At 36.3% G+C, this 25,693-nt stretch overlaps 3 protein-coding genes across 3 annotated transcripts; 1 reads left to right on the top strand and 2 right to left on the bottom strand.

Moving 5' to 3' along the window:
• Positions 1 to 866: 866 nt before the first annotated feature.
• On the top strand, positions 867 to 4,218 carry LOC146164834 (sulfotransferase 1E1-like). Its single transcript, XM_083380842.1, has 7 exons — positions 867 to 1,128; positions 1,406 to 1,519; positions 1,743 to 1,852; positions 2,177 to 2,249; positions 2,471 to 2,586; positions 2,820 to 2,979; positions 4,109 to 4,218. Exons 1-7 carry the CDS (start codon positions 867 to 869, stop codon positions 4,216 to 4,218), a joined length of 945 nt encoding a protein of 314 aa, XP_083236968.1.
• A 2,671-nt stretch (positions 4,219 to 6,889) lies between these two features.
• On the bottom strand, positions 6,890 to 10,786 carry LOC146164833 (sulfotransferase 1C4-like). The gene is made up of 7 exons (XM_083380840.1): positions 10,636 to 10,786; positions 9,856 to 9,969; positions 8,553 to 8,662; positions 8,342 to 8,483; positions 8,052 to 8,167; positions 7,536 to 7,695; positions 6,890 to 6,999 (listed from the first exon to the last, which is right to left on the bottom strand). The coding sequence occupies exons 1-7, from the start codon at positions 10,784 to 10,786 to the stop codon at positions 6,890 to 6,892; spliced, it is 903 nt and encodes a 300-aa protein (XP_083236966.1).
• Positions 10,787 to 13,176: 2,390 nt separating this feature from the next.
• LOC146164832 (sulfotransferase 1C2-like) lies at positions 13,177 to 17,604 on the bottom strand. Its single transcript, XM_083380839.1, has 7 exons — positions 17,340 to 17,604; positions 16,764 to 16,877; positions 16,373 to 16,482; positions 15,286 to 15,427; positions 14,722 to 14,837; positions 13,800 to 13,959; positions 13,177 to 13,286 (listed from the first exon to the last, which is right to left on the bottom strand). Exons 1-7 carry the CDS (start codon positions 17,602 to 17,604, stop codon positions 13,177 to 13,179), a joined length of 1,017 nt encoding a protein of 338 aa, XP_083236965.1.
• Between the last annotated feature and the right edge of the window lie 8,089 nt (positions 17,605 to 25,693).

Genomic DNA, 25,693 nt, shown 5'->3' with positions numbered 1-25,693 from the left:
AATAATGCCCGTAGCAAACAATTTTAATAAATAGGCCATTTTAGGACTAATTAGCTTATTGACTTTATATGTAGGTTTAAGATAACTAAAATTATAATCGTTACAGAAAAACAGAGCATTTTACCAGGATTGCAAAGCGTTTGAAATAAAATAATGATTAAAACCAGTAGTTTTCAAACTTTTTTCGCGACGACCCAAATACCAGTGTTGTAAATAGGTTAATTATTTTCAAATTGCTAAAGTTTGTAAAATAACTTAAGTTTATATCAAGTCTTTTCGAAAAAGAACAAATCTATAGGCCGGCAGTGTTAAGTCTGATTGGATCAATTCAAATCCAGGTCAAGTCCTTATAAATAAAATTTAAACGTTAAACTAATAATATGGCAAATTCTTCCGATTATAAGCAATAAAAGAAACAAAAATAGCACAAAACGCAATATTTAGCAACCAAATAGTTGTATGCGCCCATCCTAGATAACTAACACTATTTTGTTAAAAATCCTTTGTGACAACACTTTATTTCAACCCAAGTCATTTTTCCGAAAGACTTCAGTCGAGTAATTTTCCCAAATGGCTTAACTCAATTTAGGTCATGTTATAACAGTAACAGTATATACCATTAAATAGCTGCCAAATACTATAAGCAAAAGTAAATTGTTGGCGACCCAATTCGCTAAATGAAGGTTGCTAAGCGAATAAAACATAAGCAAATAGCATAAAAAAGCTTGAATTTAATTAAAATAAGCCAAGTTTTCGTATTGCTCTAGCAATTGTGGGGAAATCTTGCTCATAGAACCAATCTCAACAAACCTAACCATGTAATTAAACAGCGGCCCAAAAACTAAACAGCGGCCCAAAACAGGAAAATGGCGATCGCCGAGGATTTTGCCCAGCATCTTGTCGAGCGATTTACTATGGGCATCGATTTGGTCGGTCCACAACACAGAACAAGTGAACCAGAGTACGACGAATTTCTAAGGTCGTGGTTCGGACAAAACCAAGGTGCAGCAAACGAGTACAAAGGCTACTACCTATACCCGGGCTTTGAACCCGACACTGCTCAATATGCATACGACAAGCTAGAAATGCGTTCCGGGGACGTTCTGGTGGCTACATACCCCAAAACAGGTGCTCAATTTTAATCGTTGTAAATTATTAATGGTGTTAAACAAAATACTACGTGGCAAAAGTGCAAACGTTGTGTGTGGAAAAGTGTTTTATAAATGGTCTATACTTGAGGAATATCCTACACAGTACTTAATAATGTGTAGATTAGTCTTATTTAATAACGAAATTAAAGTTGCTGTTTTGACAAATTTTACTTTGAAATAATAAAGTAAAAGAAAGGATAAATCTAACTTTAGTATATATAGTTTCTTAAGTTCTTCTTTCAATAAATGTACAGGCTCACATTGGCTTCTTGCAATTGCGAAACACCTCGTTGGACGCGGAAATCCCGAATTGCTGCAAAAACGCTTGGAGTTCTCTTACTTTTTTACTCACCTTGAATTAGGACCTGGTTAGTGTTTCATTAGTTTAATTTAAAAGGAATCATTTTTTAATAAGGGTTACGTTGCGTTTTTTAACAATTCCCTCACTGGTTTAATAAAAGCTATATGTTTCTTTTTATTAGGAAAGCTTAGATAAAGATTGTATGTTAATATACTTATCACAAAATGAATGTCAAAGGTACGATTTTATGGGTGTTTATCCCAGGTAATGTTTTCTTTAATGTGTTTTAGTGTCAAAATACAAAGTTACGGAAAACTTTCCTTTTGAGCGAAGAGTATTCACAACGCATCTTCCAGTATCACTGATCAATCTTAAGAAGTACAGAGAACAAGGCGTTAAGGTTGTGGTTATACTGAGCGAAAAAATGTCACGTTTTATATAAAGCGATGTTTAGTTTAAGGGACGTATAGTACATTTATCAAAATATTATTTATTTTACTTCCTTCGGGACATTGATGAAACTTAAGGAATTTTTGTTAAATCTATTTTGTTATTTAAGACAAATTATTTAGGTTTAAGGCTCAGCTTCGATAATAATCTTTACATCAATTAAAGACATTAGAGGATCCAACGAAGATGTTATATTTAGACGTTTGGGAATAAACTAGTAAAGAGATACTGCTTTATTAAGTTTAGGTATAGATTTATAGCCTAATATTTGTAGGTAATTTACCTGACACGCAACCCAAAAGACCAGGCTGTATCGTGGTACAACTTCATGATGTCCTACCCCCAAAGTAAAAGTAATTACTGGAAACCAATTCTTCCTAGAAACGAAAAAATGTTTTACGATCTTCAAATTGCAGGTAGAACACTCTCGTAACTCTGGTCCCTTAACTATTTAGCATTAATATTCTTATACTCAAATACTAATTTAATCAGACCCATCGCTAAATCCTCATTAGGTTTTGTATGAAACTAGGAAGTCTAAATCAAATAAAAAAACAATTCCATTTAGGAAAGCAATTTTTATTCGCGAAAAAGGACGAAGGTTACTTGGAAAACGTCAGGGAATGGTGGGAACACAGAAACGACGACAACGTACTTTTTATGGTGTTTGAGAAAATTAAAAAGGTATACCTATATACCACCGCTTAGTTAGAACAAAACGGAAGAATATTTTTAAATTATTAACCCCTGATGCTTTCTAATTTTATTAAAGTTGAAAATCTTTTAAAGATTCTAAATGACTAGAACGATTCACAAACTTATGTATCGCCAATGGACAATCAGCTTGTTAACCCATTTATACGATAACTTTGTTTTTGGCACAAATGGCTTCTTTTTTCTATTTGGATTTTTTATAGGACCCACGAAAAGAAATTCGCAAATTGGCAGAGTTTATCGGGGAATTCCCCAGTGAGGAAGAGTTGGGACAAATTGTAGAAAGGACCTCGATAAACTACATGAGAAACAAAGCGGAATCGGGGTCGGAGAAGAGTGGAGTAATAAAAACAATTAGAGAAGGTTTGTAGTTTGGCCAACGATGGCATCGTACCCATAAAAATTGCATTTAAAATCAGTCTAGCTCTAAAGTCTATATAAGGGGTGGGCAAAAATACAAAACCGGTAGATAATGCAAGTTCAGTAATATTAACAGAATTGTAATATATAACAAAACAGTAATAGATAATTCAATAATGGTAATAACAAAATAACACTCACAAGTTCACAATATTTATAAATATCAGGCTTCTGATAACTAAATCTTCGGATTGGATGTCTAGTGTTACGCGGATCCAGGATTTTAGTTTGAAGTGGCATTGTTTTCCTCAATGATTATTTATTTAAGTCTTTTCGAAAAAAAACAAATCTATAGGCCCGCAGTCTTAAGTCTGATTGGATCAATTCAAATCCAGGTCAAGTCCTTGTCAATAAAATTTAAACGTTAAACTAATAATATGGCAAATTCTCCCGATTATAAGCAATAAAAGAAACAAAAATAGCACAAAACGCAACATTTAGCAAGCAAATAGTTTTATGTGCAAGCAAATAGTTTTATGTGCCCATCCTAGATAACTAACACTATTTTGTTAAAAATCCTTTGTGAAAACACTTTATTTCAACCCAAGTCATTTTTCCGAAAGACTTCAGTCGAGTAATTTTCCCAGTCAGGCTTTTGATAACTAAATCTTCGGATTGGATGTCTAGTGTTACGCGGATCCAGGATTTTAGTTTGAAGTGGCATTGTTTTCCTCAATGATTATTTATGATGTGACGTCACAAAGTTACGTTTCGACGTGACGTCACATAGTAATAACAACACGCATTTCGTGTATTACCGGTATGTTAAAGTTGTAAGTTGGAGAGGTGTTACATTCCACACAAAAGCTATGCCTCGTGGTAAATACAAACCATATATGATTGCCAGTTTTGTTATGCGCCTTTCATAACGTTGACACATTTGGTATATCCCGTTTAATTTAGTCAATAGCTTGTCGATTCTGTTTTCCCGAAACAATTTTCTTTTGTCGCAGGCCATTGTTTTTGGACACGCGCTTAAGTTAGAACAAGGACCTTTATGTCAGTTTGAAAGTGCGCATCTATGGGTATGTTAAATCACCATTGAAAAGACTTCAAAATTAGTTTGTTTTAGGTGGAGTTGGCGGTTGGAAGAAACATCTGACCGTCGCACAATCTGAATTAATCGATCAAAAGGTTGAACGAATTCTTGGAGACACCGACATGAAGTTTACATACGAGTAGAATTTAAAACCGAGACAAGAACTTTAAAGATCACATTTCAAATGTTTGCTTTGTTTCATTCTAGGACTTCTACAATAATTAATTTCATTTCTGTAATTTTAAATTTTTAAAGTAGAAAATGTTGTTTAAATCAAGAGATATAGGGGTTGTATGAACAACAAACTGATGTTTTAATTTTGAATTGTTTTTCCAAGATACACCCTGAAAGTTACTCGTAAAACAAAAAAGCTAAAATTTAGTAAGGTATACATGCAGTGTTGTTAAGTTTAAGTAAATTTTAACAAAACAATTAAGAAGTCATGTCCCAGTTCAAGTCATTTCTTGCACATGAAGGAAAACCAAAAATTTCAAACTAATAAAATGTATTTGTTCGGTCGATTCCAAATACTGTGTTATGAAGCAATAATTAAATTAAAATTGACATATAGTAAAAATGCTTTGAATCTACACTTACCTTCACCACATGTCATTTAAAACAATAAGCTAGTTTATATGCACCTTTCGCGGGCAGATTAGATTAAGGTTCAATCCGGATTGAAAAGTAATCCCTTCCAGTGTCTTAATTACATGGCGCGAAATTCAAGCCAGCTTGAGTGTACAAACTGCACTGATAATTTGATATGCAATATTAAGTAATATTCCAGTAAACCTCTGACGCACAACCGATTTTACGGCAAAGCTATATTCCTTGCAGTAGCTATCTTTTATTGTTCGTTTTTATTAACCTAAAATTGAAAAAAAAAACAAGAATTACTCGAGTTTTTTTGACTGTATAGTGCTTCAGTTTACCTGGCACACAGAATGTAAGTGCAGGATAGTTAAGCTTATGTGTGCAACGCTATATACAAGGCATGGTAGACAAAAGAAGGTGATAAGATGTACCAAACATGACGAATGAAAACTATATTTGGCGCTGGCCTATAGAATCCTACCACAGCGTTAAAACAATTATTAAAGCAATGTACAATATTTGAGTTAGGGTGGGTCAAGTATTACTATTTAAACCTATAAAAAACCCGCATCCTAACCCAAATAATGTTCGATTTTGTGGATTCTAGACCAGTGCCTCTGTCACAAATTAGTATCTAACGAGTGTATGTAATAATACTAATAATGTAATATTTTTTCGTTATGCGCTAAACTTGTTGTTTTGTTTACGACTAGCCGTTTCTATTACGTCATAATGCCCAAAAAGTGGCGTGATGTTTACTGCGTTAAAGCAGGTCATTCTACATTAAATGGTTTCGGTCATCGGCGAAACGAACAGATTAGGCGGCGAATGGATTGAAAACCACTCCTTTTGACGGATTAAGAAACGAGAGAAGTTAATTTATTCCAGCGCCAAAACGAGAGAGAATTAACGAATAGTTGATTTATTCCAGCGCCAAAACGAGAATGAATTAACGAAATAGATTCGGATCCAGCTTAAACGTGCTTATAAACGGGCTTAATGACAAGTGCACGTTGACTAAAAATCATTACAATATAATCGTTTCACGACAATCATAACACTAGCGATGTTTAAGGTAAGAAGTAACAGTCAGGCTAAAAATGGTTGCATTTAGGTAGAGACAGCTTTAAAATTACATTTTCCAAATAAGCAACTAGACTGCGGTGGGGTTCATTCACTGCCTTTTCGATATCTAGACCACCTTACTAACTGAGATACAAAGTCTAAGAGCGGCGCAATTAAAGAAGCAAGCATGACAGCATTGCTTGCCGCATCCTGTAAGTACAAACAACTTCTTATTAAAGTTCTACAGTACCATATAAATCAATGAAAGATGCTTATACCATAACTATAATCTAATTCGAAAGTCTTTTTATCAGCATAACTGCATTTGTATTTTATTACAACATGAGCCCTTAATAGACTAATCAAATTACTCGATGAATGATGCAAGGCAAGCTATAAAAACAACTATAGCCTACAGTGAGGTACGAACCCACGAACTTTGTGATAGCCGGTCCGTCGCTTTACCGACTGGACTGCACAGTCTAGGAACGTGCAAAAAATAAGTCTTTTTCATTGACAAAGAAAAGTTTGTAAAAAAGGTTTTAAGTCCAGATTTCTAAACACAGCCTCGATATCGCATGTTTTGTTTTATTAACCCAATATATGCTTATTAGGTCTTACGAAAAACACCAAAAAATAATTTGAAAGGGTCCGAGGCGTGGTTGGTTGTCCGTGTTATCCCACTTTTGTTTGCCTTCCTTTTTTTTAAACTAGTCAACAGCTGTAAAGGCAAACGAACTATCGAGAAACATTGACGGGGATCTAATGTTTTTCGTTCCTACATTGCTTTCATTTTATCTAAAGTCAACACAACCGCAAAAGTTAAACGGTAAACTTCAGGCTGGTCATTCCATTTAAATAAATTTGCGTAGAGCTCAATCAGTTTGTGAACATATACCTATTAACTAAATTACTTGCCACGTATCGCAGTATTGTATCGGTCAACTAACAAGTGCCACATCACGCAAAACTCTTATGCAATAACCAAATGATTGAACTTGGGATCGTGTTAGAAAGCCTTTCATTTACTCAAAAAAGATATTTTGTCATAAAAAATCCTCCATGTTTAGATGATTTTTCTTTTTAATAAATTCTTTAGGCACATTTGCGCTATTTGTAGCGTGTTTTACTTTTTGCGTTACACGGAAATCTAGTTTATTCGTAAATAAACTTAATGTCGGTGTCTCCAAGAATCCGTTTAACTTTTTGATCGATGAGTTCTGACTGGGCCACGGTAAGATGGTTCTTCCAATCTCCGATTTGACCTGCGGAATTTGAATTTGGTTTAACTAAAGCTAAACATTAAACGACCTAATTTTCTATAATAATAAAACGCTTACTGTGAAACTTATGGTCAAACAGCTTGCGAAAGCAGAAATTATTTTAAGTTAATAGATGAATGAAGCATTGTTTGTAGGTAAGTTCTATGATATCGGATCAGAGCCGATACCCAAACCCAAGTGATCCGATATCCGACACTAAATGCAAATATAGGAATTTCAGTCATAATTTGTATTCTAAAACAGAAATTGATCTTAAAATGAAAATTATCTAAAATGAGTAGTAGAACTTGAGGGAAGTAAACTTCTTAACATTAAAGCAATTCGCCGTAATAATTAAGGAAATTTATTTTTAATGGTTTCAATTTAAACTATTTTGCATGTTCGACCGTAGTAATGACGTCATTTGGTTTCAGACCGGATCGCAATTGTTTTTTGCCCGCAATGTCGAGTATCGGAATGGAATGGTAAGTATCGGACAACCGTACGAAATTGCTATACAGTAATAATGTTTCTCACACCTTTTCTGAACATTTTTATTCCTCCAGCTTGCTCCAAACCCGTTTCGGCCCCTTTCTTCATCGAGGTGAATGAAGTTTTCTCCAAAATCCATTCCAACTCCTCGTCAGTTGGGAATTCTCCAATGAAATTTGCCAACTTGCGAATTTCGCTACGAGGGTCCTTAAAAACATGGTAATCCTTATAAAGATTTTGTTTCGTTCGAGTGAGTGAGCTGCTGTACAGTGCTTTAAACTTTTGGTTGGCACTTATATGACATTGTTAACACCATAGTTCATTTCTCAAAGTTTATAAATACAACCAAAATCCAACCTAAGTATAAACCACGTTGGTATCACGGCGTTTTGTTGAGTTTGACAATTTATGCCAAACTTACTTTATTGGTGGTTTATCTAAAAGTTGTAGACCTTAACAATTTTTCATATTATTTTGTCCGCTAAAATGTTTTCGCCTTCAGGTTGCGATTCTAGCGGCTGTAAATAAACAAAAAGCAACAACCGGTTCTTCTCCCATTTTACCTTTTTTACTTCCTCATACATCAGAAAGAGAATGTTTTCGTCGTTTTTGTGTTCGTACCATTCCCGAAAAATTTCCAAGTAGGCTTCGCCGTTTTTTGTACCGACACGTTGCTTGCCTATCCAGAAAAGAGTTTGTATTAACCCAAGCAAATAATTTTTTCGTAAACTTGTAACGTGTGTCGTAGCCCTATGTTTGCAACGTTAAGATCACTAATAACCTGCCACAAAACGCACATTGCCGACCTGTCTGTCGTTTTTCATTAGTGACATTTTGTGGTCATACCATTCACCTTGTAAGTAAATATCGTAGAATTCCTTTTCATCTTCGGGAAAGAGGTGCTTCCAATTGTCGCACTTTGAAATAGGAAGAGACATAGAAAAGTTGTACCAGGACACTGCCTGGTCTTTCGGGTTCCGAAACACGTATATAACCTGCAATTAGGTATATGCAGTTACATCAAGGTATCACCAGTTGAAGCTCGTTGACTTTGTCATACTTACTTTAACGCCTTTTTCTCGCAATTTCTCTAAATTGACAAATGATGCAGGTAGATGAGTTCCCAGCACCCTTCGCGCAAATGGCAGGTTCTCGACGATTTCGTACTTCGACACTGCGCGAAAAGTCAGACCAATTAGTAAAAGAACATTTCTCCATAATTAACTGGAACGAGTACCTTAAACGACAATACACATTGGGTTTTCACATCTCAATAGGAATTAAGTATAGCCTATACCTAATATCAGACCATAGGTGGTTTAGCGACTATTCTTTAGATATGTTACTTAATTTTTGTGACCCGAGTTTGCTGGGTAATTTGTTGGAGCACTTTGTTGATATGGTGTTTGGCGACAAGACTATGTCAAAATGGTTTATAGTTATTTGGTGAATAAATATGATTTTTTCGCATGAATAAACATAAGTAAATACTAACTTTTGCGCAGTGTTGTAATAACCTAAATCAGGGGTGGGCAACCTTTTTAACACAAGGGCCAGTTAGAAAATTCAATGCTTACAGAAGGGCCGCACATCAAATAAACACTAATTCATATTTTCAGCGTTTACTAGAAAAAACTAATGAGCTACTAGGCTGCAACTATATACGGCGTTTTTGTCAGTGCTGTCTACTTGCGGATTCGGAAATAACTTCTCCTACAATTCCAATGACGCCTTTCTCGTAATGATAGGCTCAGTCAATTTAATTAACAGCCTTAATTCTAAACCAGCTGTTAAACATAACAGCTCAGTCAATAAACGTGGCAAAAGTCTGTTACACCTTGACTGTACCAGACAAGTGTAGTTGTTGCAAAACAATTCTTAATCATAACAACGTGACACAAGTAAAACTTTATGAATGAAGATTGTTTTGTAATAGATTCTTCCCATTCGAGTTCAGCTGCATTAGTGTAGCTGTGTAGCCTATGGATTACGTCGCACTTCAAACAGAAAGCTGATAGAGCAAAAATCCCAACATGGTGCACACTCATAGCCTTATTTAGGGAAAATTAGCTGCAAGAAGTTGAAGGGTCGCTCAAAAAATGGAAAAGGGCCGCACGTTGCCACCCCTGGCCTCAATTAATGGCAGGACTTAAGTGTATCTAATTCTCTGTTTTAAATGACTTTATTTGCCGTTAGCCTTTTATTCAAACTGACTCGACTTGACTTAAGTCTTTTGAACAAATGACTTGTGTTAAAATGTAGTTTTTTATTAACTTGTACGTTAACAGTTATTTTACATTCCTTGGTTACTTGGTGTTAGCCTACATCAAGCATCAGTTATTAGAAATATTGTATAATAAACCTCACCAGGACCGGCTTCCAGATAAGAAAAGAACTGCGTCATTTTCAGATACTTCTTCAGCAGTTCAGGATCCTTGCGACCAAGTATGTTATTGACGATGGCATTAACCCAAGTCATTCCTAAAGAAGATTGAAGTGAGTATAACACAAAATTAAATTTGTCAAGCTAACTGCTTTAGGTTTGCGAAAGCTCTCTAAACGTACAGCTTTTCTTATATGTCATTCAGACCATGTTTTAAAACTAAGTCACAAACATAAAGGATCAATAATTGTATTTGGGGGTGGGTGTGTTAGCGAGGGGGTGCAAATATTTGCAGATATGACGTCACAAAATGACGTCATAAACACGTAAACCCAAACAATTGTTTTTATTTGTTTCAACTTGACAAAGCTTAATAAAAGGATGCGTGACGCATTAGACAAATAAAAGAGACTCTCATATTTCTAGAAATGAAAGCATTTGCACGTAAATAAACGTGACATATGGGATGAATATATTTGCTTAAAACTGTCAAAAATATAGTATAAATTGACATTTTTGCCACAAATATAGTACAAATAAAATGTACTTACATGTTAAAAGTTGGAAAAAGTTATATGGGGGTGGGCTTGGCCTTGGGGCGTCCCTAAATTTGCCCTTACAAAATCGAAAATATTGTCAGGATATAGAGAGGTAATAAATAAATGGTACCTAGGCTGACACCAGTACGTCGCTCGATTTCCATTCCATATTGGTGAAGGCGTATTCAACCGTTTCGAGTTCTGTCGAAGGGTTGAAATAATAACCGTCTCTTTCTAACACATCGCCCGGATTTAAAAAGAATTTCTTCATCGACTCGAGGTATTCAGGGACTTTGCTTCTGTGCTGAGGATCCACTAGTTCGGTAGGCGCCATAAACGACTTTAGAAATTGCATTTGCTTATCAGCACCATCCATTTTAGCGTTTGCAGGTTGACAATTTTTATACAGTAACCTACTATTAATCTGGTGCAAGCAATGCTGCGTCTAGGCTTGCAAAATTAATCGAAATCCTGCAGATCTCAATTACAAATCTCTACGTCGTACAGTTAATAACCGCGACTTAAGTTAATATTTAACGGGCCTAGCATAAAATTGAGCTTTTGCCAACCCTACAAGGTACCGGTTGTTTACATAAGGTTTAACACAGTGGTCGGCAACCTACGGCCCACTGCCCGGATCCGGCCCGCCGATGTAATTCATCCGGCCCGCCGCCTCTTTGACAAACTAGACACGGGTCCAATTCAAATACTTTTTGACTATTTTAACTACGAAAATGCAAAAAAATTTCGCGCTACACGCGATTGATCTTTATACTCCCTGTTTGTTTACGTTTTGATACTGTCTTGTTAACTAGATCAGCACTTATTTACCGTTGCGCTGTGGAAGGATGCCAAGTGCCTCGCGGACAAACGGAAAACGTATAAAATACTGCACATATATTTTTTAACATTTTTTTTCGGCAATGTAATAAAAACTTGCAAGAAATTCAAAAGAAATGCCGGTTTCCAAAAAAAAATCGCCACGTCTGCCAGGACTTCAAAAACGTTAACAAACACTGAACTAGATTTAATATTAAAGTTATAGCGTTTCCTAAAAGTAGTTCTATTATACATTTCATAAGTAATATGAATGACGACATGTGGACTCGAATTTTAAACCAAACAAACGCTTTTTTTCGCGCTATGCGCCAACACTTTACTGCCTTGTTAAATTTAATTAAACACGTTTTAACTACAAAAAAGATCGATGGACCGCCTGATTCACAGTTGTTTTAACATTATAATAACACAATTCTTAGTTAACATATTGTGCGGCCCGCAGAGACCTTTCTGAGTTTGGTTTTGGCCCACGACTAAAAAAAGGTTGCCGACCCCTGGTCTAGCAGATCTGGGAGCATGCAGTAAGCGTAGCTATCAAAAATATTTTGTAAATGGAGTTTTGAAGCAAAATCATTGGTGTGTAAATTACGCGATTTGTCTTTCACACCTAACCTGTAGAGTACACCAACGTGCGCAACCTTCAGGCGCTTTCATTGCCATTTAAAGCACGTACTATGTAATAAATGAATAGAGAGTTATTCCAAACTTTCAAAATGATACCTATTCTTCTGTATGTGCTTTTATATTCCTATTACGTCTTACACTCGTGCCCCACACTACCACCTCTAACCATTACGCTCCAAACTTTATTGTCAACAGTAAAATACAACTTTCCACATCTAATGTTTATCTTCTAACATGGACAAGTGCGGTAACCAGAGTTAAAATGCAAACTCACTGTTCAGAAAACGTCAACAATCATGCAGACGTGGCGTTTTGTATTATTGACGTTTATTTAGAAAAGCACGTGTTCTGACGTAGTTATTGTTCTGCTTAGCTAAAGTTCTTTCTAATCTTATAACATAATACGGTAATATTAATTTGTATATTTTACGGCCAACCAAACGGGTTAGCGAATAGACTTACAGACAGTATAATATATTATTGAAACAAGACATCAATCATAATTACGTTTGTATAAAGCAACTACACTATAATACGGAGTTTAGAACATGACGTGGCGTTTCTTGTTGATTAACAGCGCGAATGACTTGCGGGCAGGAATTAAGTGTGGGGAAGCGCGAGAGGCTTGATGCAAAGCAACAGAAGAAGGCAATCAGCCAAGAGTGATGGAAACGAGAAAAAGGGAAATTACAGCCAAGTTATAAATATAGTAAATATGCTGTTAAAATATGCAGGTATGTTAAAAATAAGTTATCCGCGACGTGAAGAACAACAATGCTTAGGCGTCAGATTTCGCCCCATAAAAAAACGTCAGATTTCGCCCAGCACGCGTGCAAATTTTATCCCGATATTAATTTTTTTAGTGGCTCTGTTATTTCAAACGAAGGTGACTGTCGTAAACTTCGTTTCGTAAATCCGGACATATTCACCACCAGCCGGATACCATGAACATAAAAACATACGTTTTATTTCCAGATCTGTACAGACAGGTTTGTTCCCAGATGAAGGCTTCCTGGATAAGTAATCGAAACGTCGAACAAACAAATAAATACAAGAATAGGTTGTTTTCACTCAGTATAGCCAACTTAAAACTTTAACCGTAACCTTCTTATCACCATAAAAAAAAATAATTATCGATTGTAACAATTTCATAAAATTGTTTGGCGAGATTAGAATGCATCCTGTAAAACTATAACTGTACACACAACGGCGCAATTAGGCTGCACAGATAATTTAAACTCAAGAAAAATAACCGATTACGAATAGAACAAGAGCTGAAAGGATGCTTCTCTGAATGGAAGTTTACTCATAAATAAACTCGATATCGGTATCGCCCAGAATTTGCTTTACTTTGCGATCGACCAGTTCCGATTGGGCCACCGTCAAATGGTTCTTCCAATCACCAACTTGACCTAAAGTAGATTTTGTTTAATTTTTTGTCAAGTTTAGTTCAAAACATCTCCTATTTATGATTTATTGTACTCTGAATATGCAAATGACTTTCGTTGACTGATTTTGATACAACCAATGTACTACAAGCATTAATTAAAAATATGTTATGACACTCATCCAACAGATTTTGACCAATTTTCAAGCTATTCTGAAAAACATTGCACTGAATATGTGTTATTGCAAATCACCTTGACCCTTAAAAGATAAATGTCGACCTCAATTTCTGATCAGTAACAGCACAATACTCTAGCGACAAGTTAGAAATTTAAGCCAGGCACTATTTCTAGATGTTAAAAGACATTTCGCCGGCCAAAGGTATTGTCAGTATACCTCAATTCAAATGAATTCATTCTTTGCCGGCGAAGTATACATTTAATTGTTAACATCTATAAATGTTGCCCGACCAGAATTACTATATCTTTGCTAGATTGTTCTGCTGTATGCTGAGTATGTAGCACAATGCAAACTCTCACCCTTTCGTATCAACTGCACTCCACTCTGCTCCGAACCCGATTCTTCTACCTTCTTCTTCATAGATCCGAACGAGGTCTTCTCAACGACCCAATCCAACTCTTCCTCGCTTACGGATTCCCCGATAAAGTCCGCTAACTTACGGATCTCGCCTCTGGGGTCCTATAATACGAATAATAGGTTGTGTTTACTCCGCTTAAACAAAACAAAAACAAAGTTTATGTAGTGTGTTAGTAAACAGAAAGAAATGTTGGTTTACTTGCTATCATTGACTATCGGCAAACTTATCGTCGGAATACAAATAGTAGTTGTTCATTTTAGGAAGTCTATCATAAAGAAGTTTAGCAGACTATACAGATAAACAAATAAACACGAATATATTTATCGATGTACGATTTGTGCATTTAAGTTTTGCAAATTACTTAAGTCGAAAGGCGAGTAAGAAGGCTTATACTCACGAGACAAGCTCAAAACAAAAATGTGCACATTGTGCGCACATTTTTCAATCAAATCGTGTAAATTATAATAGTTTAAAAGTAGTTTTACAGGTTTTAAGGCTAAATTTGCAGGTTTAGTTAACCTCCAGCTGTTCCTTTTTTTTAGTAAATTTACCCCATATAATCGAAAATCCATAGAATTGGAACTCACTTAAAAATATATATAGCCTAATAATAAAAAGAATTGCACGAAAAATAACATGCATAATAAATTCACTCCATATAATCGGAAATCCATAGAATTAGGACTCAATTAAAAAATATATAACATTAAAAATAATTGCACGAAAGATAACATGCATTACTTGACCTTCTTACTAAATAAATATTATGGGAAAAATCGTTTAGTTTGAAGTTTCTTTAGCTGTATAACGCACTGGTACACTGTAAGTTGCACATTGAGCGATAGTGCACAATCTCAAATTACCTTTTTGATCTTCTCGAACACAATAAAAAGCACATTTTCGTCGTTCCTGTGTTCGTACCACTCCCGGACCGTTTCCAAGTAACCTTCGCCTTTTTTCGCTAACACGAATTGTTTTCCTAACAAAGTTAGGGGAAAAGGTTTTTTATATACTTTTTTTACGTTTCCGGTATTTAATATAGAATAGGGATGTCCAATGCTTGACATTTTAATCTGATAGCAATACCCGATATTTTGCATATTTTTGCACAAAAGTATATCGATTAGATCAAAAACTAAATGACGTCATTACTACATAAAAATTAAACGTTTTTTGCGTGTCATTGTGGCTAAATTTGCTCTAGCGTTAAGAAATTTCGTCAACTCTGGTTATTAACATACTATTTTATCTTAAAATTACTTTTCGAGGTGGAATCGCTGCTTTTTATTACTAAAATTCCCATATCATTTTGGTATTAGATCGGCAGTGATAGCACCCTTATATCGAACAAGTACCGATACCGGGGGAACCGACTCAGATACGATATTATCGGATATCGCTAGTATAGAATATTAATTTATTTTTACCAGCGAAATAAAGATCGTAGAACTCTTTCTCGTCTGCTGGCAGAATTGGTTTCCAATAGGCGGACTTACTTTGCGGATGCGACATCATAAAGTTGTACCACGACACAGCTTGGTCCTTCGGGTTGCGGATAACATAGATCAACTGCAAGTTTTACAGAAGGAGTTTAATTCTGTCTTAATTGTCTTGACTTTTTTATTATGAGGGATATTAAAAGTTTGACATCTTTAGGATGCGACAGCAAGTGGCGTAAGGTCGTAATAGGTTTTACACCAACTGCGATGCCGAAGTCGGCGCATGCTACGGGACTTCGGCATCGCAGTTGGTGGTAACGTAAAACCTATTACGACCTTACGCCACTTGCTGTCGCATCCAAAGACCCAATAGACGTCAACAACACGAAGGGCGTCATCTATACTATTCCATGCGGCGATTGTCCGAAGGTTTATACTGGCGAAACAGGAAGATCGTTCAACACACGCCGGAAAGAACATATTCGCGACGTGAACAACAACGACGCCAAGAAGTCAGCCTTGGCGCAGCACGCCTGCAGTCGTCAACACGGTATTAATTTTGATGGGGGCACTGTTGTTGCAAGAGAGAGCGGCTACCGAAAACGTCTGTTTCGGGAATCCTGACACATACACCAATGGCCGGATACGATGAACATTAAAACGGACGTTTTGTTTCCAGCGCCGTACCGACAGGTGCTAAAAGATATCCACTAAATTGTGCGTTGTCTTATCGCTTTATGTTTTGAACATTGTTTTATCGCTGTGAATTTTGAACGCGTCTCGCACATTTTATCTTCTTTTTTCTTAGTGTGATTTTACTTTGCGTCCTGTTGGCTTTGTGTGTCAGTCCCTGACAAAGGCTTGTCGGATAGTAAACCGAAACGTTGGTTAAAAAAATATATGCCAGAGGAACCTATTTTAATTGTATAAAAACAGCGTTTCGTTGATACTATAGTATCAAATATCACGTTCTTGTTCGTTTACCTTTATTATATTTTGGAACGGCATTATTTAAACTCTATATGGTTAAGTTAAAAACGAACTTTAAATAAAACAGTTAGAACCTGCAACTTACCTTAACTCCCTTTTCTCTAAACTTCTTGAGATTAACCAACGGCGCAGGAAGATGTGTTCCAAACACTCTTCGTTCAAATGGAAAGTTCTCACTCACCTTGTATTTTGATACTGTTAATTCAGACAAAGCGTCAGCTACGTAAGTATTTTCCAACCATGAAGCTATAATTTCTATATAGCAACGCTTTACGACAGGATACATGATTGATTTGAAGCCAGCTGTATAATCACATATTTTAATTTCTATTTGGGAAGATGTAGGGCAAACTATTTGTGCAAATGCGGAGTTACGTAAACAAGAATTTGGATAAAATCGTGGCTAAGTTTAACTCCTTTAGACGTCATAATTTAAAATACTGTCTTGCCTTATAGTTTTTTGTTTGTGAACTTACTAGGTCCGGACTCCATATAATAAAATAGTTGCGATATGTCCAAGCGTTTTTGTAGCAGTTCTGGTTTTTGACGGCCAACGATGTGGTTTAAAATCGCATAAACCCAGTTTGTTCCTACACAGGCAAAACAAGTTTAATAAAAACAAACAAAACAAAACACTTTACAACTGTTAATGGTAAAGGATTTTTTTAAATTGACGTTTTCTCAAATAAAACTGCACGCGGCCATTGCCGCCTTTCTAACCTTATTTTTCCTTTTTATTGCAAATAGTAACACATTTTCGGCGCTCCGCGTAAAACTCGGTAATCAAAGTTGTGCAAAACTTAGCTAATTCATTTTTGGTGCATAGCATGTTCCGCACAACTTTGATTAAACGAGAACAAAATAAAACGGCGCAGCTCAATTAACTACTTTTTGCCAACCTATAACTAGATGTTAAAAAAATATCATATGGCTCTCATGGTAATACACCCAAGAAAATTTGTTTTTTGGGCTCCCGTAGCTAAAAAGGTTCCCGTCGCCTGGTTTAACAGATTGCAAAGTAGCGACAAAATTTGCTTTAAAATTGAACGAACCTGTTTTGGGGTAGGTTGCAATCAAAAGATCTCGAGAATTCATTTCCAGCTTGTCGTAAGCATATTGGGCAGTCTCGGGTTCAAATCCCGGGTAGAGGTAGTAGCCCTTAAGCTCTTTCGGTCCTCCTTGATTTGTCCCGAGCCAATACTTTATATAGTCAATGTACTCGGGCAAATTATTATTTGTGTGTTCTGGCGCTACTAATTCAACGCCCTTCAGAAACCTGTCGATAAGCTGCTGGGGAAATTGGTCAGCTGCTGACATTTTGCTAATTAAATGCAAAACAAGATTTAAAATCCTACACAAAGCCTGTAGAGTGTAGAGCGGTGCAAATTTGGTAAAGGGTGCAAATTTGGTCGTCCTCTGATTTAGTTGGCTCGCAGATAACAGTAATTATATATTGTTAGTTTTATTGAGATTGGTTCTGAGCATGATTGTGCAATATTTGGGAAAATTGTAGAAGCAATACGAATACGAGGCTTTATTAATTAAAATCGGTCTTATCCATGCTAAATTATTTTGTTTTATTGCATAAAACAAAATGAACAAAAATCAAAAGTTTGCGGTTATGCTTTTCTGAAGTCTTGTTTGGTAATCTAATGTAGCGTTGTTTTATTATAAAAGGTGCATTTCTTTGAAAAGGGCAATTCAGCAATAAAAGGTAATTACTACTAATTAGGTTATTTAACGTTAAATCAAACTTTGGGTTAACCTTATATCCCGTAAAACACAGCGCAAACTTGTGAATCCAACCACATTAGCTGTTTTTTAATGAGTGAGGTAAATTCGCTCTCTAGTTTTTGCTTTGCATTTTGCAGAATTTAAAATATATACTGGACCTACACTGAACTATTCCTTTTGCACTACTAAAGTCTAAGTCTACCAAATATTAAACTCAAACTTACATGCAATAGGTATGGTGTTTAGAAGGATTAGCTTACCAAAATAAAACATTGTTCAGACCAGGATATGATTAAATTGGCGGAAATGTGAATCAGTAGGCCTACTGTCCGGTTTTGCTAAATTTTCTGTTTAGAGGAAAAATATTATTTTGGCCATTTAAGCCTTTTTCTGGTGAATTTAGGCCTTATTCCGATGAATTTAGGCCTTATTCTGATAAATTTAGGCCTTATCGCGATGGATGCAGTAGGCCTTATTCAGACAATTTTAATCTTATGCTGTACTGGATATTACTGCGTATTTGGCTGTATTATGTCGTGGGTTTTAATACTATACCGGTAGTTTTACACATTTTTTTCTGCTTTAGGTGTTGTTGCTTTTTAGGTCTTATTGTGTGTTCCCCTTTACTTTTACGTATTTATAAAATTATAAACATGATAATACTTAACAAACAAGACACCTGGTGCTAGTGAACTTTACTTACTGTGACGAAACAATAGATATTTTATAACGTAGGTTAACACAGTTAAAACAGCATATTATCTTCACATATGTCATATAGCAGTGGTTCTCAACCTTTTTGTACCGGTGACCCCTTTTTGATGCTTAAAAATGGTCGCGGACCCCTAACATACTTTTTAGTAAATCAGTATGTCTGCCTAGTGCATCTTGTGTTGAGTAAAGTAACACACTACACCAATTTACTTTATGACACATTTAAGGGATTTTTGCTGCTGCATCGCTAAAGCAATCTTAAAATGCGTGGTACCGGTAGTGTTTTTGACAATGCTAGACGTCATCATTGAGAATGATGGCATAAATCAAAATCCAGTACATATAAACTGTTGTAATTCTGCCTTCCATTTTACAATCTATTATGTTACATCACAATGGAAGTGTTTTGTCACACTCGATGCGGTTTACAGCTAGGGATGTTTAAAGTATAGAATATCGAATCCTTGGATTCGAATCCAGATGGGATTGGAATCCAATTCTGCCCTTAGTTAGCCGTCTAATAAGATTTAAGTTTATTAAATAAGGAACTATTATCTCACACTGTGCAAACTTAATGTGTTTTTTACTTAGTTTATTTTGTGAATTATCAAAAATGCTATTGATTTAAATTTTTACCATCTCTGTATAGTGTACATATACTGCATGCCAATCAGGCTTATACCGTAGTTGTAAATAACTGACAATTATTGCGGTCAGAACTAGTTAAATTTGCTACATTTAGACGACTAAAATTATCTACGAATAGGCCTTTTTCAACGTAATTTTGCATAAATGACAAACCTAAAATCTTAGGGTTATTGAAGTACTGTAGGCTATTAGATTTGTTGATATACGTTACATCAAAATAGTGCAAAAACTTACCTTATACACTTTTCAGTGTACCACTTCAAAATCCTATAATATTGCGGGTAAAACTGGCTACCAAAATCTAAAATAACTTTGATGTTAATAGTTTACCAGCACAAATCTCTTTTAGGCAGGCGCAGGTCTAAGGTATGGGACAGCTTCTAATTTCTTAGTAACTGCAGTGAACCGGCTCGAAAGCACATAGTTGCAGCAATGCAACCTGCCAGAACGCTACGTCACGAAACGTTGGTACTGCACAGTGTTTTAAGTTCACGTCTGACTGCAGAAGTTCATAATGCATCAGTGGGCCTTGAAATAACGTTATAGACCCACACCCACGTTTGCTATAGTCACGACTATTTGATTTCGCATTCGACCTTCGCTGCGATAACAGCAAACAGCTGCCTAGTCACGTAGTGGTTTAAAGCATGCAAAAAATAGTTATAAAAGTCTAGTTCGATACATTTGCTAATAATAAAACTCTAATAGCTGCGAACACATTAGCAAACAAAGACAATGCACAATAGACGCCTACACAAATATAGTGTTGGTTTGTTTATATTTCCTGGGCAGGCTTTTAGAAAATTGCTTCTAAATATCCAAACCTCAGTGTTAACTCTAAAGTATTACCCTCATATAGTCGTTTAATCAAGTAGCAAGCCATTACCTTGCTATGAAAAGAGGTTAAGAAAACGTCAAGTTAAGCAAAAAAGACACTACTGTCAGTAAATTAACTAATTCCCTACTAGTGGTCTACTTTCATAAAGGACCAGAAACACATTAAGTGACACGTTCATATTAAAAGTTATTAAGTTCGTGGCTGGTTTTAGTCCCAGCAGAGTCCTTGTGACATGTTCCACAACAAATAGCGGTGGAAATGGATCAGGTGTCGTAACCGGATATGGCTGAATTGTAACGTAAAGCTCAGCATAATCAAAGGATTATTTTTTCTGAACGTCGCAAAAAACTTTTCATAATATTACCCCACTAAAAGCCTAGCTTGTAGATGTTCAAGCTTAAATCGCGCGTTAAGGTTTGAGCTACATAATCAAGCATTGGGGCATGACAATTGTAGGCTAACACAGCGGGGAAACCAAAACAAGATCGAATGCTTACTTTATGGTCAGACAACCGCTAAAAGATCATTTTTTCAAACAGCTGTGTGCCAAAGTGAAAGTCAGTTAACAAAAGCTGTAAATCTGTATCGAGTCTTTGCTTTGAAGAAGCACTATTTTATGGTAAGATTTTGACCAACGACCAGGGGTATTTTTTCGTGGCCAAAACGGTTATTTTTACTTTCACTTTAAAATTTTGATAACACGCCTTTGGTAATGGTTAAAGTTTAGCAGACAAACCAAAAAAGTCTATCAAAAAATTATTTAAGTTAACAAAAACCTAAGGTAAAAATAAAACCAGAGACTATATCAAAAGTAAATTCATTGTCAGATGCACCGTTTATAGTAGGAATTAAAATTAATTATATGCTCTTTAAACTGTTGTTTATTTTATATTAAATCCAGTATAAAGCAAGGTTAACAGAGGCCCTTTATCTAATTGCGGTTCGGCCTTGCAATTGCAATACACTTGTAGTTATCGTCATTTCGCCTGAAGTATATCTAACACAGAAGCAAATCGTAATGAACAACAATATTCGCAGCAGCTGTTTGTCGGGCAAGAATACCTCAGCATAAAAAAAGAAACCGCGTTATATCTGGCTTTACACCAATTCCTTACTTGCATTTGAATATACATAATATGATAGTAGAGAAAAACGTAATATTATAGTTATGCATGTGTATACCTTTAATCCAGGGGTGGGCAATTATTGTTAGCCGCGGGCCGCATGAGAAACCTAAAATATTGTGGCGGGCCGGGTCAAATATAGGATCTAAAATCATGGAGTCGAACCGTTTGACTTTTCCGGTTCAGGTTCGGTTCGGGTTCAAAGATTTTTGGCATCCGGTTCAGTTCCGGTTTTGGTTTGGAGCAATTAAAAAGTTCCGGTTCAGCTCCGGTTCGACTATATTTTTTTTAAAACCGGTTTATAAAGTTCCGGTTCGGATACAATAATAGTTCCGTTCAACCTAAAAATGTTGGTCATCAAATATAGAGAATAATTATTAAATTGTAACTCGTAATAAATCTAAGTTTCGTGGCGTATTAAAAACAAGTAGTACATTATTAAAGTATCAAAAAAAAATTGAAAGCAACGTTTCATTTACAAAATGTTAATTTTTTTCATAAAAATCTCGACGATTGTATAACTCAACTATGTAAAATACGAATTGTGACGTCATGCTGGAGTGAACCGCTTTTTTGACAGGTTCGGGTTCGGTTAAGGTTCAGGTTCTTTAAAAATATGCGGTTCAGTTCCGGTTCAGCTCCTTAAAGTTTTACAAAAAACGGTTCAGGTTCGGTTACGGTTCACGAAAAATTAGCCCAAAACCGGTTTATAAAGTTTCGGTTCGGTTCCGGTTCGACTCCCTGTCTAAAATACATACAATATGACGTCATACTCTGACGGTGTAAGACAAATAATCAACCAACTTGTTATTACGTTTAGATTTGTGCGAAAATGTGCTATTTAAGTTGGATTTAAAAAAGGTCACGAAAAAATTTGCGACTATATGTTTGTTTGAAAATGCAAACTTTAATTTAGATTTAGATGGTACGTGAAGCATTGAGCACCGACTAAAAATGTATATTGCTTGATATATTAGCGTTAATTAAGTTGTGGGGCGCGTTGAACAAACTTAGCCTAATATTTATATATATTTCAAATATTAGGCTAAGTTTGTTAAACTTTCGTTGGACAGAGTGCCACTGAGCAGAGGACGCTAGTTGTCTGTGAAGTTGCCAAAAAATCGCGTGGAACATACGAGCAACACAGAAGAGATTCGCGCGAGGCGCGAAAAGAATTTCCGTTTTAGCATTTAAACAGGCTAAAAATTGAATTTGGCGGGGTCTTGACAAAATCTGTCAACTTGCCCTGGTTTTCGCTTAGCCTATGTATTTTATTGAAAATAAGCCGCGGGCCGGATTAAACTGCTTGGCGGGCCGGATCCGGCCCGCGGGCCGTATGTTGCCCATCAGGTCTGCTTTAAACAGTGATTTGGAGGAGCAACCTGACATAGTAATTGGGGACTTGACGAAATGATGTTTCTCTGTCGAGAGTCTGACTCACGACTTTAGTAAGACTATCGAGTTTAAATTCGGACGTGCACAGTAGCGTGGTGATAAACGTGGATTGCTTTATAACCAGTACACACCCTATTGTAGTGTCGTGGATAGGTGAAATACAGGGCTGCAAAGTCGAAGCTGGATGTTGGATTCGACGAAGTCGGTTGTTAATTTGACTAGAGTCGGACGCGACTTAAACTTCTGTAGGCCATTGGAGTTGTTTTAAACAACGTTGGACGTGATCGTTTCTTTTGATATAATGAATATTTAATCTACTGAGCAGTTTTTGTTTTTTTGTCACAGCATCGATGGATTTAATTATTTAGTGTCTACTCGTAAATAAATTTACTATCGTTATTGCCAAGTATTTCATCCACTTTATAATAGATGAGTTCTGATTGGGCGTCGGTAAGGTGGCTCTTCCAATCACCGACTTTACCTACAAACAGAAATAAAGATAAATACTGCGAAGTATAGGTTATAATTATTGGTTGGATTCAATGCAGGTTAAACCGCTTTCTAAAAGTAAAAAGTTCGCATCCTGGCCAATTTTCTCAGAGTGTTAAAATAATTTCACCAGCTTTTCATAGTTTTAACCAAGGGGATAATCTGTATGCAGCGAATACTGTCTAAATTCATTTTTTTTATTTTCCCTACAGAGAATACGTTGACCTTTAAAAATAGGTAAATGAGCGAGCGGTTGTCACAAGATTGACTGTCAATCAAGGCCATAAGAAAGAGAGAGGATCGAACTGTTAAACTTGTTATTACTACTTTTATAAGCTATGGGCGTTTTATTATTTTGTGCAGCCTTTTATTCAATTCACGAGTATTTTTGAGTATTTTTGACAAAAAGCCCTTTTATATAACTTATTTCCTTTAAAACTTTCATATTGATACCGAATCTAGCATAGTTTTTAGGTTTCGCAATTTTTTTACTTTTTGACGAAATAGTTGCAATCCAAAAATGTAATTGATGCAACATCTACGCTTTTAAAGACTGTAGCATAGCTGCAAGCACTCTGGGAATATGAATAAATATTTATTTCGTTAGCACCAATGTGTATATTATTAAGGCACGAGGACATGATGTTATGCCCTTTTTGCTGTTAGCGCACATTTATAAAAGGTCTTTATAATTCAAAAACTTTTTTTACCTTTTTCTGAGATCAGTGCGTCTAGTATTTCCTCAAAGGTAAGAGCTATAAGTAATAAACTTAAAGACTAATTCCCCCTTTTAAAGACCCTCTGAAACTGCTGTACGGGCCCCAGGTTTGGGAACCGCTGCTCTAGAATATATAACTTTTAATACAAAGATAACATCGGTTGGTCTTATTAAATTGTTTGGTTAGTGAGGGCCTATTTTTTTGGTGGGCCTGGGGCTGCAGCCCCCTCAGCCCCAACACTTTCGCCATCGTTAACGTACATCTGGACTGGTTAAAGCGTTTCTTGCAGCAAAGCATTCACTATTGAGAAGCAGGTTGATTGAAGTATTCCTTTTTTAGCTGTTAAGGTGCTTCGAACGAGTAATGGCCACCTACATTTACCTGAACTTAGCATCTCACTATTCTATATACCAGAAGCGGGGAGTGGTTACGGCGTTGTTTGAAGGGCAAGACGGTTGACCTCGGACCCAGGCGTGTCGTTAAGAGGAGCTTCGACGTGTTCGCAAATCCTTACGTCTCAATGAATATCTATCGTCCTTACTAAGACAGAGCGTGCGGTCTCAAATATTAATGCCCTATTAAATGGGAAGGGTACGCTATGTTACCTCACAGTCCATGGTTGACGGGCGTGTTGCGGCGCATGTTGCGGGACTTCGGCATTGTAGTTGGTATAAAACCTATTGTTACGCCACTTGTTGTCGCATCCTAAAGATGTAATCGACGTCAATAACACAAAAGGCATCGTTATTTTATGCGGCGATTGTGCTATGGTTTGTATTGGCGAAACAGGGAAGTCCTTTGACACACGGCGGAAGGAATACACTCACGATGTGAAGAACAACGACCCTAAGAAGTCAGCTTTGGCGCAGCACGCGTGCAACTTTCATTCCAATATTATTTGTAAAAGAAGGTGATCATCGTAAACGTCTGTTTCGTAAATCCTGGCATATCCACCAGCGGCCGGATACCATGAGTATAAAACGGACTTTTTGTTACCAGCTATAAGTGTTGCGCTTCGTTGCTCTTATTTCGAACATTGTTAAGCGCATTTTTTGTGTTTTTTGTGTCGTTTTACTTTGCCTGCTGTTGGGCGTAGTCGTGTGTTACATTCCTAGATGAAGGCTCCCTGGATAGTTAGCCAAAACGTCGGACAAGCAAATAAGTACCACAAGAAATTATTTTCAGTATATTATACCTGGTAGCAACAGCATACTTATTACACTTATTATGTGACTCTTAAATAAACAACGAATTAAAAAACATGTAGGCATCATAAGTGGAACCTAAATAACTGTAGTTGTCCGAAAATTTGCGTATATTGTGCGTAAAAACTCGCTTTCCTGTGCTTTGTTGAAAGCTGGATTTTTCGGCGTTATACTTACAAAGCGATTATTATGTTGTTAAATGTGAAAATGATGCACATATATTTACTAATAACAAAGGAAATGAAATATGCACACAAATGTGTGTTAATAACTGAGATCTAGCCCTTCTGAAGTGGCATTTTGACCAACGATTACGGCTTATGTATAATTAGTACACCGAAAGCCATTACAGACCAAATCTGTTGATCTATGATGCAAGCAGGACAGGCTAGAAAAACAACTAGCCTGCAGTGTGTTTCAAACTCACGACCTTCGGTCTAGCCGGGACCGTCGAAAACAACCATACGCCAATGCTTGCTCAATCTGTTAGTACAAGCAATTCAATTGAAGGGGATCCACAGTGCCATATCATTTATTACA

Source organism: Ascidiella aspersa, chromosome 2, assembly GCF_963924565.1.
Source record: "Ascidiella aspersa chromosome 2, kaAscAspe10.2, whole genome shotgun sequence".
Classification (NCBI taxonomy): domain Eukaryota; kingdom Metazoa; phylum Chordata; class Ascidiacea; order Phlebobranchia; family Ascidiidae; genus Ascidiella; species Ascidiella aspersa.
The sequence above is the reverse complement of the archived record's forward strand: the minus strand, read 5'-3'. Positions and strand labels throughout refer to the sequence as shown.

Bases quoted from the DNA above. Each gene is read 5' to 3' on its own strand.
- LOC146164832 (XM_083380839.1), bottom strand. From the start codon at position 17,604: ATGTCAGCAGCTGACCAATTTCCCCAGCAGCTTATCGACAGGTTTCTG. The intron at 16,483-16,763 runs GTAAGTTCACAA...CTGAATTAACAG, and splicing joins TTATATGGAGTCCGGACCTA to TATCAAAATACAAGGTGAGT. The intron at 15,428-16,372 runs GTAAGTTGCAGG...TAAAACTTGCAG, and splicing joins TTAGAGAAAAGGGAGTTAAG to TTGATCTATGTTATCCGCAA.
- LOC146164833 (XM_083380840.1), bottom strand. From the start codon at position 10,786: ATGGATGGTGCTGATAAGCAAATGCAATTTCTAAAGTCGTTTATGGCG. The intron at 9,970-10,635 runs GTTATTATTTCA...AATCTTCTTTAG, and splicing joins CGATGTGTTAGAAAGAGACG to GAATGACTTGGGTTAATGCC. The intron at 8,663-9,855 runs GTGAGGTTTATT...CTTTTCGCGCAG, and splicing joins TTATCTGGAAGCCGGTCCTG to TGTCGAAGTACGAAATCGTC.
- LOC146164834 (XM_083380842.1), top strand. From the start codon at position 867: ATGGCGATCGCCGAGGATTTTGCCCAGCATCTTGTCGAGCGATTTACT. The intron at 1,129-1,405 runs GTGCTCAATTTT...ATAAATGTACAG, and splicing joins GGCTACATACCCCAAAACAG to GCTCACATTGGCTTCTTGCA. The intron at 2,980-4,108 runs GTTTGTAGTTTG...AGTTTGTTTTAG, and splicing joins AATAAAAACAATTAGAGAAG to GTGGAGTTGGCGGTTGGAAG.